This window comes from Myotis nattereri (assembly GCF_964212035.1).
Source record: "Myotis nattereri genome assembly, chromosome: 18".
Classification (NCBI taxonomy): Eukaryota; Metazoa; Chordata; class Mammalia; order Chiroptera; family Vespertilionidae; genus Myotis; species Myotis nattereri.
The window spans coordinates 27,182,143-27,197,488 of record NC_138093.1 but is presented as its reverse complement, the minus strand read 5'-3'; the positions used below and the strand labels follow the sequence as shown (position 1 = coordinate 27,197,488).

Genomic DNA, 15,346 nt, shown 5'->3' with positions numbered 1-15,346 from the left:
ATGTGTTACTACAATGACAAAAATTAAGACGTTGCATTTACAACAAGTGGATGTTTGATTTTGCAGCCTTGCCTCTTAATACTGTGTATCCACATGGTGCATAATACTTTCAAATTTTAAAAGATATTATTTAAAATCATGGTATTAATAGTATTGTTTTTATTAAAACTATTGTGCTTAATCTTTAAATAGTTATGTTACTGTGTGTGGCATTAAGAAGTATAGAAATTGCTAACTAAAAAAAGCAGTTTAGATTAAGACCTTATGAATATTACATATACTTTCCAGAATACCAGAGAAAAACATCATGTACTGTTCTGTCAAGATAATGTGGCACTTAGTAATTATTTTAGTGGGTTTTTTTTATTAACCTGGTCGGTAAAGAGAATAGTTTGAATTGTTCTTTTTAACAGCACAGTTCAACAATACAATGAAATGTCAATACTTCAGAAAATGAATTAGTGATAATTATCAAGAATTATAGTCTAGTCAACCACTGAAAGTAGAATGCAAATAGGCTTCAAATTACTTTTATAGATTTAATGTTTCCAACTCATCACTTTTATTTTTTTAAATTTTTTGAAATTTTATTGGGGTGACATTAGTTAACATGAACATATAGGTTGCATGTGTGGATGACTAAGTTACAAATCTGAATATTGCACTGTGTGTCCACCACCCAGAGTCAAATCTCCTGTCACCTCTTCTAGGACCCCTTTATCCCCCCACCCCCTCCCTCTGGCAACATCACACTGTTTGTGTTTCATATTTCCACATCTGAGTGAAATCATATAGTTCTTAGCTTTTCTGTCTGATTTATTTCATTTTGCATAATGTTCTCCAAGTCCATCCATGTTGTTGTAAATGACGCTATTTCATCCTTTCTTATGGCCGTGTAGTACGCCATTGTGTATATGTACCACGTCTTCTTTATCCAGGCCTCTACCACAGGGCACTTTGGCTGTTTCCATATCTTGGCCACAGTGAATAATGCTGCAATGAACATAGGGGTGCATACATCTGTGTGTATAAATGATCTCGAGTTTTTTGGGTATATACCCAGGAGTGGGGTTATTGGGTCATATGGAAGCTCTATTTTTAATTTTTTGAGGAATTGTCAGACTCCTCTCCATAGTGGTTGTATCAATCTACATTGCCACCAGGGGTAAATGAGGGTTTCCTTTTTTTCCACAACCTCTCCATTGCTTGTTATTGCATTGCTTGTCTTAATAATGGCCACTCTAACTGGTATAAGGTAGTATCTCATTGTAGTTTTAATTTGCATTTCTCTAATTGCCAGTGAGGTTGAACATCTTTTCACGTATCTATTGGCTGTATGTCTTCTTGGGAGAGGTGTATTTTCAGGTCCTCTGCCCACTTTTTGATTGAATTATTTGTTTGGTGTTGAGTTTTATGAGTTCTTAATATATTTTGGAAATTAAACCTTTGTCAGAGCTACTGTTGACAAATATTATCTCCCATCTGTTTGACTGCCTGTTTGTTTTGTTGTCCATTTCTTTTGCAGAAGCTCTTCAGTTTGATATAGTCCCATTCATTTATTTTTGCCTTTACTTCCTTTGCCTTTGGGGTCAAGCCCATAAAATGTTCTCTCCCACCCAGGTCTATAAGTTTGGTACCTTTTTTTTTTCCTATGTGACTTAGTTTCGGATCTCATGTTTCGGTCTTTGATTTAATTTGAATTTTTGTATGTGGGGACAAACTGCAATTCAGTTTTCCCAGCACCATTTATTGAAGAGACTATCTTGACTCCAATGTGCATTTCTGGCTCCTTTGTCAAAAATTATCTGTTCGTATATGTGTGGTTTTATAGCTGGGCCCACTATTCTGTTGCATTGACCTGTGTATCTGTTTCTCTGCCAATACCATGATGTTTTGCTTATCATAGCTCTGTAGTATATTTTGAGTTGAGATAGCATGATGCCTCCAGCTTCATTTTTTTTTTTTCTTTCAGGATTGCTTTGGCTATTCTGAATCTTTTGTGGTTCCATACAAATCTGATGAGTTCTCATTCTATTTCTTTAAAAAATGACATTGAGATTTTGTTAGGGATTGCATTAAATCTGTATATTGTTTTGAGTGAAATGGAAATTTTAACTATGTTGATTCTTCCAATCCATGAACATGGGATATTTATCCCGCTTGCTTTTAATACTTAACTTTCTTCAAGTCATTAAGGTTTATAAGTATCTGAGAAAAGTAAATTAAAATCCCACTGACAGAGGTACAGGAAACAGCATTGGTCAAAGATGAGATAAACCTTAGTTTTATTTTCCTTAGTTTTATTTCTGGTGAAGAAAATTACTTAGTAGCCATGAAATCCTAAATGTTCAGTTTTGTTTCAGATTCTCTTGACAATGTCCCTTGGGGAAAAGACTCTATCCACATTATTCTGCTCACATCAAAGACAATGATGAGATCTGCATAAAAATAGAATTTTTTTTTAAAGAAAAGTTGAAGCTCTTTCAAGTGTTAACCAAATACAGCACTCCTCCCTCATCCCTGAGGGATATGTTCTAAACCCCCCAGTGGATGCCTGAACCACAGATAGGACTGAGCCCTATATGTACAGTTTTTTCCTACATATACATACCTGTGATAAGTTTAAACTACTCATGTCCTTTGGGACCATTAGTAGTAAAATAAGGGTTTCTTGAACACAGGCACTGTTATATCACAACAGTCAATCTGATAACCGAGACAACTAAGTGACGAAGGGGTGGGAAGCATCAGCATGGAGAGAAGGAGGAAATATTGGGGCTACTACAAGCACTGAGTTAGAAAACAGCGACAGTTAGATAGAAATTTCAGTGTACTCAAAATCTGAAAATATTCCTGTCTTTTGAACCAGCATTTCTACTTCTAGTAATACATGGACACGTTAGCAAAGATATGGGTGCAAGAATATTCACTGAAGTTTTATTACCAATAGCAAAAATAAATATACCCCAATGTCAACAACAGAAACCACCAAAAAGTTCACCAATAGTAGCATGCTATAGCCATCATCCTGTGCAATGCTAGGCCGCTGATATCAACTGTGAGGTAGAATAATGGGTACTAACAGGGGGAAAAGACTAAAATTGGTTGGGGTAGAGCATTTGCAAAACAATGTGTTTATTATAAGACTACTTTTGAAAAAATGACAATAAAATTGAAGAGGAAGAAAGGTTAGTATACGAAGAAGAAAACCAATTGTGCCAACACTATTGCTAATTTTTCATTGAGGTGTGAGATTACAGAGAACATGCATTTTCAGTGATGTGTTTATGCATTTCACAGATTTTATGAGTCTGCTTCATACAAGGTGTATTCCAGTTGCTGAGGATACACATAAAACTTAAATTCTAGTTAGAGGAGATAGAAAACCTTCAAATAAATAGATGCACATTTGAATTCTGGATAAGCAAAGTCTATCACTATGAATAAGAAGAAGATATATTTAAGGTAAAAAGATGAGACCATGAACAAAAAAAAAAAAGGGAGGCAGAGCCAGGGAATGTCAGTGGCCTTTCAGAACATGGAGGTAAAAGGCTGGTAACCACATAAAACCAATGCAGTAGACCTAATTTTCGGTCTATCAGTTCTAATAGTGCCCAGGACTTAAGCCCTGATGTAGGGGCTTACTCCGATGGATGTCTTCCAGGCCAGAGATTATTTTTGGTTTACCACTTGTTTGTGGGTGGAAACTGAATATAGTAGCTGGTTCTTATACTTTTCACACTCTATTTTATTTATTTATATATATTTTGATTTCAGAGAGGAAGGGAGGAGGGAAAGACAGAAACATCAACGATGAGAGGGAATCATTGATTAGCTGCCTCCTGCACACCCCACACTGGGGATTGAGCCCGACACCCTGGCATCTGCCCTGACCAGGAATTGAACTGTGACCTCTTGATTCATAGGTCGATGCTCAACCACTGAGCCATGCTGGCTGGGCCAGAGTCCTATTTAAACAAAAATTTATATTCTTTTCTGTTCCTTTTATTATATTAACCTTACTATTAGGAAAAGCTGTTCATAGAAAATGCAAATAATAGTCATAATTAGCATTTGTTCTTTTTACATTGAGAAAATCCTGAATTTTCAAATAAAACAGGTTAATTCCTTTTTTAAAAATCATTGGTAAGGTGCTAATAAAGGTTAGTTGGGATTTAAAATTTTTCATTAATTATTAATTATAAACTTCAAATTTCACACTGTCAGGACTGTCTGCTTATTGAGTAAACTAGGAAAATTTAATAACATGTTCAAAAATAACTTTTGTTCAAGACCACATCAATCAGGTTTTCTTTTGGTATTTGAGCACAATTTACAATTATAAGTCTTTAATAATTAGTTTGACCAGGCTGCTATGGTAGAGAAACAACTGAATCACTTAACTTTTTATAGCAAAGGTATTATTTTAAAATTCTATAGACAGCATTTATTTATTCAGTGCAATTCAACAATTTTCTACCAAGGGCCTTCTCAGTACCAGACACATCATTGCTTATGCTCTAGACCAGCGGTTCTTAACCTGTGGGTCGCAACCCCTTTGGCAGTCAAACGACCCTTTCACAGGGGTCGCCTAAGACCATCCTGCATATCAGATATTTACATTATGATTCATAACAGTAGCAACATTACAGTTATGAAGTAGCAATGAAAATAATTTTATGGTTGGGTCACAACATGAGGGACTGTATTTAAAAGGCCAGAAGGTTGAGAACCACTGCTCTAGACTCTGGACTCAAAAACTGGTAATCTAAGCAGACAGCAAGGTAAACAAGAAAACAATACAAATGTTTGGGGGGTATTTATAAGTGGGTATGGAGCGATTCAGTGTTTCTTAATACTGATTGATATTGCCTATGCTTTTCTAACCAGAGAGTCCCTGAAAAGTAGGAAAAAACATTCAATAATCTCTTCTATGCCAAAGTATAGTGGGACAGGGTCCCTTACAGGAGCAGTGAGAATCTTCAGGCTAAATTGCTATAAACTTAACACCTCTTTCTTTGCATGCTCCCTTGATCTTTCCAATTATGTGTGCCACGAAGTTCTCATTTTTCCAGCTTTGCTTTTTAGAACCAGATGCAGACAACAAGCAATTCTTTCTTGTTAAGAGAATACAAGTAGAAAATAAAAGACCTCTTTAAAATAAAGTGTATCATCAAATGTGTGTGTATATGTGATTATGGAAAGATGAGGAAGAGCTGATCTGCTGTGTGCCAGCTTCTAAGGATATTTGAACAGTTTCCATTTCATTTTTGTGTACACACACATCTATGATTACCCAAGTGCATGTACACATCATGTTGAAATATATGTACCTAGATATCCCCTCTTTAAAAATATGTTTGATTTTTAGAGAGGAAGGGAAAGGGAGAAAGAGAGAAACATCCATGTGAGAGCAAAACATGGATCAGCTGCCTCCTGTATGCCCCCTGTGGAGGATTGAGTCTGCAACCCCTGCATGTGCCCCCTGACTGGGAATTGAACCTGCAACCTGTTGGTGCCCAGAATGACACCCAACCGAGCCATTCTGGCCAGGGCACATGAATATTCCCTTAAAATTCAAATCTTCAGTAAATAAATATTTAGAAACCAGCTTAGTTTGACTAGGCTGCTATGGCAAAATAGCACAGACTGGGTAAGCTTATAAACAACAAACATTTATTTCTCACAGTTCTGGAGGCAGGAAGTCCAGGATCAGAGCACCAGCATGATCCAGTTGATAGCCAGAGCCTCCTTGCTGTGTCCTCACCAGGTGGAAGGAGCTAGGGAGCTCTCTGGAGCCTCCTTTATAAGGGCACTCATCCCATTCAGTAGGGCCCCACCCTCCCATCGGAGCAATCACTAACATTCGGACCATAGCAGAAACCAGCAGCTATATCAAAGCTTAAAACAAAAATCATCAGAGGTTAAAACAACACTAAGAAAACAGAGCTATAGTTATGTGCTCACCAAGTAAAGAAGAGCCCATGTCACTTAGAAAATGAGTTCTGTGGGGCTCCTTAAGCTGAAGGCAGAAATGCCAGCAAGAGGGATGGGAGAGTTGTTCCACAATAGGAGGTTCCTGCAGAGGTTAGTCTAGATTATTAAAGTCTAGTTGGCTACGAAAAGGATTATAAAATTTCCAGGAGGTTAGGCACTGTTCTTTTTAAGTCACAAGAGTGCAGACAATTTTACAGAGTTGTGAGGAAACATTGTGCACAAGCTTAGGCCTTGGAAATTTTTTTCTTTTTCTAATCCTCACCCTAGGATATGTTTTACTGAAGAGAGAGAAAGAGGTCAGAGAAACATCAATCAGTTGCCTCCCATCTGGGGATTGAACCACAACCTAGGTATGTGCCCTGACCGGGAATATGCTCCAACCAACTAGCCACACCGACCAGCAGGACAATGTTTTTTCTTTACCCCTTGAAAGAGAAGTGCACAGTGATGACTCCACAGGCTCTTACAAGGGGTGAAGCCCATTAGCCCAGCATCCTGGTAGGTGTGCACCGTGACGATGCTGCTCTACAGCTGAGGGAACAAGAGCTCAGACAGGCTGAGCACCCTCACCAACTCCACAAGCATTCACGGAGGAACGGTTCCCTGGACTTGCTCTTTCTCTAAAATGGCCCTGCCAAGTCTTGCTTCCCCTAAAGACAAAAACAAGATATTTTATTGCTTATTTAGGAAGTAGACATGTCATAGATGAGCAGTATGAGGTGGATACGAAGCTTTTGCACACACCACTTCTGGTCTCTAAAACCTGAATTTGTATCCCGAGTAAACAGCTTTCGTGCTCTCAGAATCAGCCAGGTCACCTGGGTTCACACCCAAGCTTTTATTCTGCCCTGCTGCTGCTACTGCCTATTCTACATCCAAGTACTTCCTGAAATTACAGATTAAAAAAACAAAACTCCCGAAGTTTTAAAAGGTTAGAGATTGTTTTTGTTACATTATCTGAAGTTTCAACGACAGGATTCATGCACAATTTCATTGAAAGAGTTTATATTCATACTAGTAGATTCCTTTTTAGAGCCGTACTATATAAAATGAAACTTTGGTCAGCACATCTTGTCTTATCATTTCTCAGACCTCCAGCATTACAACAGGCTAGTCTTTTGTTTAACAACCCTCCCTCCAAATCCAACGGCCAGAAGATAAAGCACACAAACTGTTCACCCTCATATTGGTGTCTCTTTGTCTTGTCTCTGCCTCTATGCTCCAGGTGGGAGAGTTCCGAGCCCATGCTGCCGAGTGGACAGCCAATGTCACGGCTGAGTTCAAGGAAACCAGGAGGCGGCTGAGTGTGGAGATATATGACAAGTTCCAGCGTGCCACTTCCATTAAGCGGAAGCTCTCTGCAGAACTGGCTGGGAACCACAACCAGGAGCTGACCCCTTGTAGGAGGACCCTGTCCGTGAACCACCTAGCCACCGAGAGGGATGTCTTGCCTCCCTTATTGAAAACTGAAAGTATCTATTTGAATGGATTGACACCACACTGTGGAGGGGAGGAAATTGCCGTTATTGAAAACATTAAATAGCCCTCTCTTTGAAGAGCCTTAGGCATAGCCATAGGTGAGGACTTCTATATGCTCTTTAAGACTGTTGCTGGTAGCATTTTTAAAAATTGTGCATGAACTCCAAAAGGGGGAAAATAGATACACCCATCACGGTCATCTACCATCAAGAGAATTTGGAATTCCGAGCCAGCACTATCTTTTTGATGATGCTTGTACGGTCTATTTTCTTTGACCAGTGGAATAAAACAAGCAATGTCTGATGCCTTTCTGTGCCCAGACTGTTTTTCTCCCTTTTTCCTAATGTGCCATAAGGCTTCAGAATGAATTATAATTGTTTCTGGTCATAATGTAGCTTCGAGGGATGAGTCCTTAACTTTTCAGGGTCTACCTAACTGAGCCTAGATACGGACCATGTATGGATGACAACATTTCTTTTTGTAAATGGCAAGAAATTCTTATGCAGCCTTTTACCTAAGAAATTTTCTGTCAGTGCCTTATCTTACGAAGAAACAGAACCTCTCTAGTTAATATGTGGTTTCTCCTTCCCCGCCCCACCCCTAGGCTCACCTGCAGTCCTTTACCCCACGACTCCCATTTGAATGCCATACCTTGCTGGAAACAGCGTGTAAAATGACTGAAGTGGTGATGCCCGAAGAAGGACTAGATGCCAAATTAGATGGATATTGAAGCAACACTCAGAAACCCTAGCGTAAAAGGCGCGGCAGCACAAGGGGTGCACAGATGGCCCCTCTGAGTATTTATTTGTCTCAGGTGCCAGTGGCACATATACACAGTGGAATGATTACCAGGCCAGTAAATTTGGCTGTTCCCAGTCTCTTTTTTCCTGGCAGTATTTGGAATTTATCATTTATTAATAACTACATTTTTAAAGGTGGAAGAAGAAAAATATATATCTATATATGTGATCTGACAGAAGAAAACTGTTAAAAACGGATATTATTGGAGGCAATTTAAGACAATTGATGTGAATTACTATTTTGATGAAGAGAGCAAAACAATGTGTTATGAGCACTTGCTAATAAACATTATACTGCCAGTATCGATTTGCTTTTTGGTGTATGAAAAGCTTGTATGATTTCTCTCATTGGGTGACATTTGCCAGACAAGGGGAGGCGAAGCAGCCGGCAGGGCTGGGCACAGGCCTGGCCTCCCCTGGGTGTATCTCTGGAGTGGTGACTGAAGTTGAAACTGGGATCACTGTGATTTTGCACAAGGAAAATGCATATTGCAGGCATAATTCATCTCCGACATTAGAGAAAAGGCTGTTATAGCACAATTTAAATCTTGAGAGCTTTTTGTTTAGATAGGAAAGGCCAGTAATCCTTTTAGTTTCATTTCATAGCCTGTAACTTTTTGGATGTTTCCAAAATTCGGAAGAAATTCGGTAAAGGCGCCCAATAGATTGCTACTCTTTCTTTTATTTTCATACTTAGATCTGCTGTACATTGTATATATAATTTTTGAAAATGCAGAAAGAAAATGATTTCCCTAAATATAATTGCAAAACATTTCTTTTACTATTGTGGGGGGCATATCTAAATAACTGGCATTCATATTAGAGTCTTAATAATAAACCCAGGATCTTTAAAAAATCTTAATAGATGCTTATTTTCCAAAATTTAAATTTAAGCTACAAAATGTAAATATTCAGTTAATTTGTTAAAGGTACTTTTATAAACTTAAATTCTAACTGAAATTTTAGAAGGTCAGGCTCTTTGATAAAGAAAGCTACACCCATTTCCTCAGTAACTGTTCTGAAAGTTCATATGGTGGACTGCACCATGTATAAACTGTGAATTGTATGACAAATAAAGTTTGTAATTAAAGTCAGCATTTTCTGAGTCTCCTGCTTGCTGCTGAGAATTTAGATCTGATTCTGACTAAGTAGAACTGCAGGACGTTGCTTTCTATGCTGAGTGGCTCCTTTATTCAAAAATTCCAATATTTTTGATGCAGTATTACTACACTCACTAAATACATGCAGGATCTTCTTTAAAAAAATATTTCTATTGATTTCAGAGAGGAAGGGAGCGGGGAGAGAGAGAAACAGCGATGATGAGAGAGAATCATTGATCGGCTGCCTCCTGCACGCCCCCTAGTGGGGATCGAGCCTGCAACCCAGGCATGTGCCCTGACCAGCAATTGAACTGGTGACCTCTCGGTTCATGGGTCACCCCTTAACCACTGAGCAACACTGGCCGGACACCCTTCAGTTTTATATCCACTATTAGTTTTTCATTTTTTTAGGAGTAAGACAAAGGCCTTCACATGGCCTTCCTTTCGTCTACTTTATGCCATCCTTTCCAGACTCATCTTGTATTGCTCTCCAGCGCTCTGTATAGCGGTCCCACTGGATCTCTCATTTATCACAAGGTGATGCTGATGTGTTGTATGGAATACTCGTTCTCCTTTGGCTCCTCAGCCTTTTTCACTTAAACTCCTACTTATCCTTCAGAACCCAGCTCAAGTGCCACTTTCTCTGATAAGCCATCCCTGATAGAAATTCAGGTACCTTTATAATATTCTTTTAAAAAACTCTGCTCCTTTCCTTAGGTCATGATTAGATGTTCATCACTCTTCTTATTTGATTTTTATCTGTCTTTCCCACTAGAATATAATTCATTGGTTTTAATTTACTAAGTTATTTCCCAGATACTAGCAAAATACATATAGTACATGATCAAAAAATACTTGATGAACAAAGGAATGAAGATGAAAACAGGGATTTAAATATTGTGACCATCTGAAGAATTCTTGTGTATGCATATCCCAAATTTTCTCTGTTCCACAAACATTTATCTGTCCTCTTCTACTGGCTTAGTAGTAAATAGAATACAAACAGCAATTATTTCTCCTATTAGCTGACCAAAAAAGTCAAAGCCAATTCTTTAACTAGACAGACTTGCAGTTTGTCATTATATACTCTTACTCCTTATGAGCAAGGGTTTCATTATTTTTTACTTCCAACTTTTGGCTCACAATATATACTATCAGAGCTTTTCAAGCATAATCTAATCTTGAAAATCTGTTTAGAAATTAATTGCAAAACAAATTTGCTAATAGTACTAAATGTATGTCTTTTATTAGTAAAGAGCAAAATGCACATTTATTATCCTTGCCAAATGAAATTTAGCTTTTTCACGCTTAAACAAATTTATAAGAGTCTGGGAAGAAATCCATTATTAGGCACATTTTGAACTGTATCCAACAGAGAATGTTAGTCACTTACATGGTATAATTTTGAAATTAACTCATAGAATAAACATTGGTTTTCATTTAGTTGATTCCTGACTTTGTAGATAGTATCCCTTTCACACTATCCCATTAATACTGAGTAATATGTAGATGATTTGTATTATACTGTTTTGAAAACACTTTAGACTTTTAAATATTATGGCATTAGACTGTTTTAGGCTGTTTCTGTATTTTTATTTAAAAATTTAAATAAGCCCGGCTGGTATGCTCAGTGGGTAGAGGATGGCCTGCTGACTGAAGGGTCCTGAGTTCGATTCCGGTCAAGGGCACATACCTCGTTTGCAGGTTCCCCAGCCCTGGTGGGGAAGTGTGCAAGAGGCAACCAATCGATGTGTTTCTCTCACATCAATGTTTCTCTGTCTTTCCCTTTCCCTTCCACTCCCTCTAAAAATCACTAGAAAAATATCCTCAGGGTAGTATTTTTAACAACAAAATTTTTTTTAAACAGGCATCTGTAAGTGGTAATGTCTGGTCCATATTCAAATTTTATCATGCCCAAATATTTCAGAGTTACATCTAACTAACCCATCTTGTTTCTCAGTCAGGTGCACCAACTCAGGATTTTTACATGCATTGAGAAAGTTGACTTTAATATTGCCACGGCCTAGATATATACAAGCAGATTAGCCAAGTGTATGAGTCTCTTCAATGATTACATTGTATGTGCAAACAAACGGTTTACTAAGTCAATATTTTTTAAGAGCCTTTAATGTGCCAATCACTAGATATACTCAGCCAAATAAACATCTGCTGTCAAGGAGATGCAGGCATGGGTGGGACAGTGACATGCAGCACACATGGAGGAGTCTGCTAACTGCAGGGAGCCCTGAACAAAAGGCTCTGGCCTTTTTATGGACAGGAGGCTGAGGCAGAAAGAAAAGGGGGAGGGGCTAGCAGCAGAAAGCTGCTGAGTCAGGGAGGAGAAAAGTGCCTCAATAGGCCCTAGTAAGGAGGCCTCCAAGTGCTAGCACCTGTGTCTAAGCTCTAGCCTGCAACTCCATCCAGAAAATCCCAGCATGTCGACTGTGGGAAGGGCAGTTTCCCCCATGATACCAATTTCCCTCATGACATTGCATATGGGTGGGCCTGAAAGATCATGTATAGCTCTTGGCCTGTAATGATCTCCAACTTTAAAATAGGGAATAATGTGGATGGATTGGTGCTTTTAGATTTATCACTCTGGCAAAAGTGTGGAATAGGTGCCGAGGGGGAAGCTGAGATGCATGGCAGAAAGTCAGGGGACCTGTGGGGTCCCTGAGAGAGGAATTTCGGTCTGAACCATACCAGGGCACTGGATGGATGCTGGGGCCTTTTGTTAGCATTAGGGGCATGGGCTACAGAAAAAAAAGGAGAAAGTTTGAAGGGGAGATTGATACTTTGAATTTAAGACACCTATGGAGTCACCCAAGTGAAAACCCTCAATGGGCAATTAGAATACTCAAATGCACTCAGGCCAGGAATCCCATGGAGGGAAATGAATGTGGGAATTACTGACATTAGAAGTTTGCACATTAATAATGACAAAGTGAAGTCTTCACAGTCAATGTTGATAATAATATTCTAAACGTTAATGCAGCCCTGGCCAAGTGGCTCAGTTGGATGGAGCATCATTTTGTACACCAAAAGGTGGCTGGTTTGATTCCCAGTCAGGGCACATATATAAGTACTGCAGGTTCGATCCCTGGGTACGGTGGCAATTGATCTATGTTTCCCTCTTACATTGATGTTTCTCTTTCTCTAAAATCGATTATACACACACACACACACACACACACACACACACACACACACACACGGTGTCCCCAAAAATGTATACACATTATAAAGGCAGTGTGTATTAAAATACATTTCATTGTATACACATTATAAAGGCAGTGTTCATTAAAATACATTTCATTTTCAAAATGTAATAGAATCTAAAGCTATCAGCTGTGTATACATTTTTTGGGACACCCCAATGGCTCTTAGTTTCTAGGCAGCCAAAGTGAAAAGTGAAACTTTTTCAGTTTAGCCCCAAAATTTGTTCAAACTAAGGAAATGAAACCAAAGAATGAGGAGAAGTAGGTAAGTTGCCTGCAATTCCTTCTGAATGGACTTGAATTCAAGCACTAGAGAGCTCCCATGATTAGATTAAATGGAATCAAAGCCATTTTTGACATTGTGGTCTGAAATTCTTACAGTGTCCATCTGTGGGCAACCATCATAACCAGGGGAAGTGGTTAGCTAGTAAGCAGTTCCATCTGCTATGCTTGCCACAAGCCTGCATTAGCTAAGTCTGCATTTTGGGGGTCAGTGGCCCAAGAACAAGCCTTTCTGAAAACCCTTTTACCCTGAGATTCCTGTAAATCCTCTTTGAGCCTTTCTCCCCCTAGTTCCCTGAAGAAGCCTCCTGCAATAAGGTAGTCAATAGGTCCTATTCTCATCCAAATCCAAATAGCAATTTCCTGCAGTAAAATGAGGCTGAGTTTCCATGGAGGAATTAAGTACATTTCCTATTAATTTGTGAATGCCCTCCACATGGCAAGGCTGAATTATAAAAGCTTAACATTTATAGTTTGAAAATTTCTTGCAATGGGCAGTGGAACATGACCAGCATTACAATGAGGGACTCTAATTGCCGTGAGTTATTTTGGCAACGGCTCTTTGCAGAAAAATATCTATTTAATCAAATCTTGATAATTTTCTGCCAATTAGGTGTAGCAATGCCCTCTGCACACTGCAGGAAATGCTCCGAAGATCAAAGATTTGGAAATGCTTTTCACTTCAGTGCACCACTCAGTCTAGTGCATCTGGGCTTTTCCAAATTTCTCTAAATTGACTGCTCTGAAATTGTTACGTAACCAAGTGAATCTGATCTCTTGTTAACATGACTGTGAAGAATCAAAGCTCTATATCAGTCTTTCCCAAAAGTATTTAGTGAAACACTACCCTTCAGGATTTTGGGGGCAGGAGGGGGAGGGGAAGAATGTTTTGTGGTAAAAAAAAAAACAAAAAAAAAAAAAACAAAAAAGGGATACATCATAGAGTATATCCAACTCACTTAAAGATCCACAACTAACATCAGTAAACTATAAAGGCTTTGAGAAGTCCTATTGTTGATAGGTAATTACCCCCAAACTTAGCAACCTAAAACAAACATTTGTTATCTCATCAAGTTTCTAAAGACAAGGAATGACTTACCTGCCTTGCATAGACTGGCTCAGGGTCTTTCAAGAGGTTGCAGTCAAGCTGCTGGCTGGGGCTGCAGTTATATAAAGGCTTGGCTGGGGCAGGGGAATCTGTTTCAAAGATGGCTCCATCACATGGCTGTTGGCAGGAGGAATCAGTTCTTCAAGACATACACCTACCTCTCTACAGCACTGCTGAGTGTCCTCATAACATGGCAGCTCACTTCCCAAAGAATGGGTAGCCTGAGAAAGAGAGCAAGCAGGAAGCTACAGTGCTATTTTTGGACATATTTTGAACCATCACAAATGGTTTTAATCCATCATTTTCTTTACTTGACCACAGAAGCTTTGAGCATAATACCTATTACCATAGCTAATAATCCTGTAGAATGGAACATAATTGGGGAATTGCTATGTTATACTCCTTTTATTTCCCCTCGAGGAACCTCTGGACAGCATTCCCTTGGACAATTGTTGAGGAATTATAAGTATATGAATCTTCAAAATGAAAGCAGAAGGCAATATATGCACAGATCTGTTAGACACCAATTCTCATGATTAAACCAACTGGACGTCATTGCATATTTAAGAAAATCATTTTTGGTTTCAGGTAGAAGTTCAAGCTTTTCACAATGTGAACTAATAAAATAATTCTTGGCCCAGCCGGCATGGCTCAGTGGTTGAGCATCAACCTATGAACCAGGAGGTTACAGTTCGATTCCTGGTCGGGACACATGCCTGGGCTGCGGGTTAAGTCCCCAGTGAGAGGCATGCAGGAGGCAGCAGCTAATCAATGATGCTCTCCTCATTGATGTGTCTCTCTCTCTCTCCCACTTCCTTCCTCTCTGAAATCAATGAAAATATATTAAAAAGTTTTTGGACAGATCTTCTCAGATAGTTCATAACCATTATACGTACTTAAAAAATGTAAATCTCTAAAAAGAAAGGAAAACTGGTCATTAGAGGTATAGCTTATATTGATTTCCCATAAGTGAAATGCATTCTGCCTTGCTCAATATTTAAGTATGACTTTCTTACATGCTATATGCATATACTTTATCATCAGGAAATATTTTCTATGACTAGATATACAATTCTAAAAAGATCTACGACTCCTTTTTGTCCAATGTAAAAAAACAAGGGTGTGTCAATTGTACTATGAGAGGTTGGTATGCACCTTAAACATAAACTCTGACAAATCTGCAGAGCCAGATATTATAGTGTTAAATGCTTCTCTAGCTTTCAGGTGAAATTGTGACAGTTGCTCTTAGCAGAGAAAACACATCAAGAATGGTGTTTAAGTTTTGTTTGGGTGAGTTTGCTCAGATGGGCAAGGCATAGTGATAATGACAATGTAAATGCCAAGGAGTTGCCCTCTGTTTCA

General features: G+C 38.7%; 1 protein-coding gene across 1 annotated transcript in view; it reads left to right on the top strand.

Annotated features, from left to right (window-relative positions):
- Positions 1–9,373, top strand: part of KCNK2 (potassium two pore domain channel subfamily K member 2) — a 96,452-nt gene extending 87,079 nt beyond the window's left edge. The window contains exons 7-8 of the mRNA XM_081112196.1: positions 7,223–7,574; positions 8,081–9,373. Of these exons, the coding sequence (XP_080968322.1) occupies positions 7,223–7,540 (318 nt within the window). The 3' untranslated portion in view covers positions 7,541–7,574; positions 8,081–9,373. The remainder of the gene's footprint in view (positions 1–7,222; positions 7,575–8,080) is intronic.
- The last annotated feature ends 5,973 nt before the right edge of the window (positions 9,374–15,346 follow it).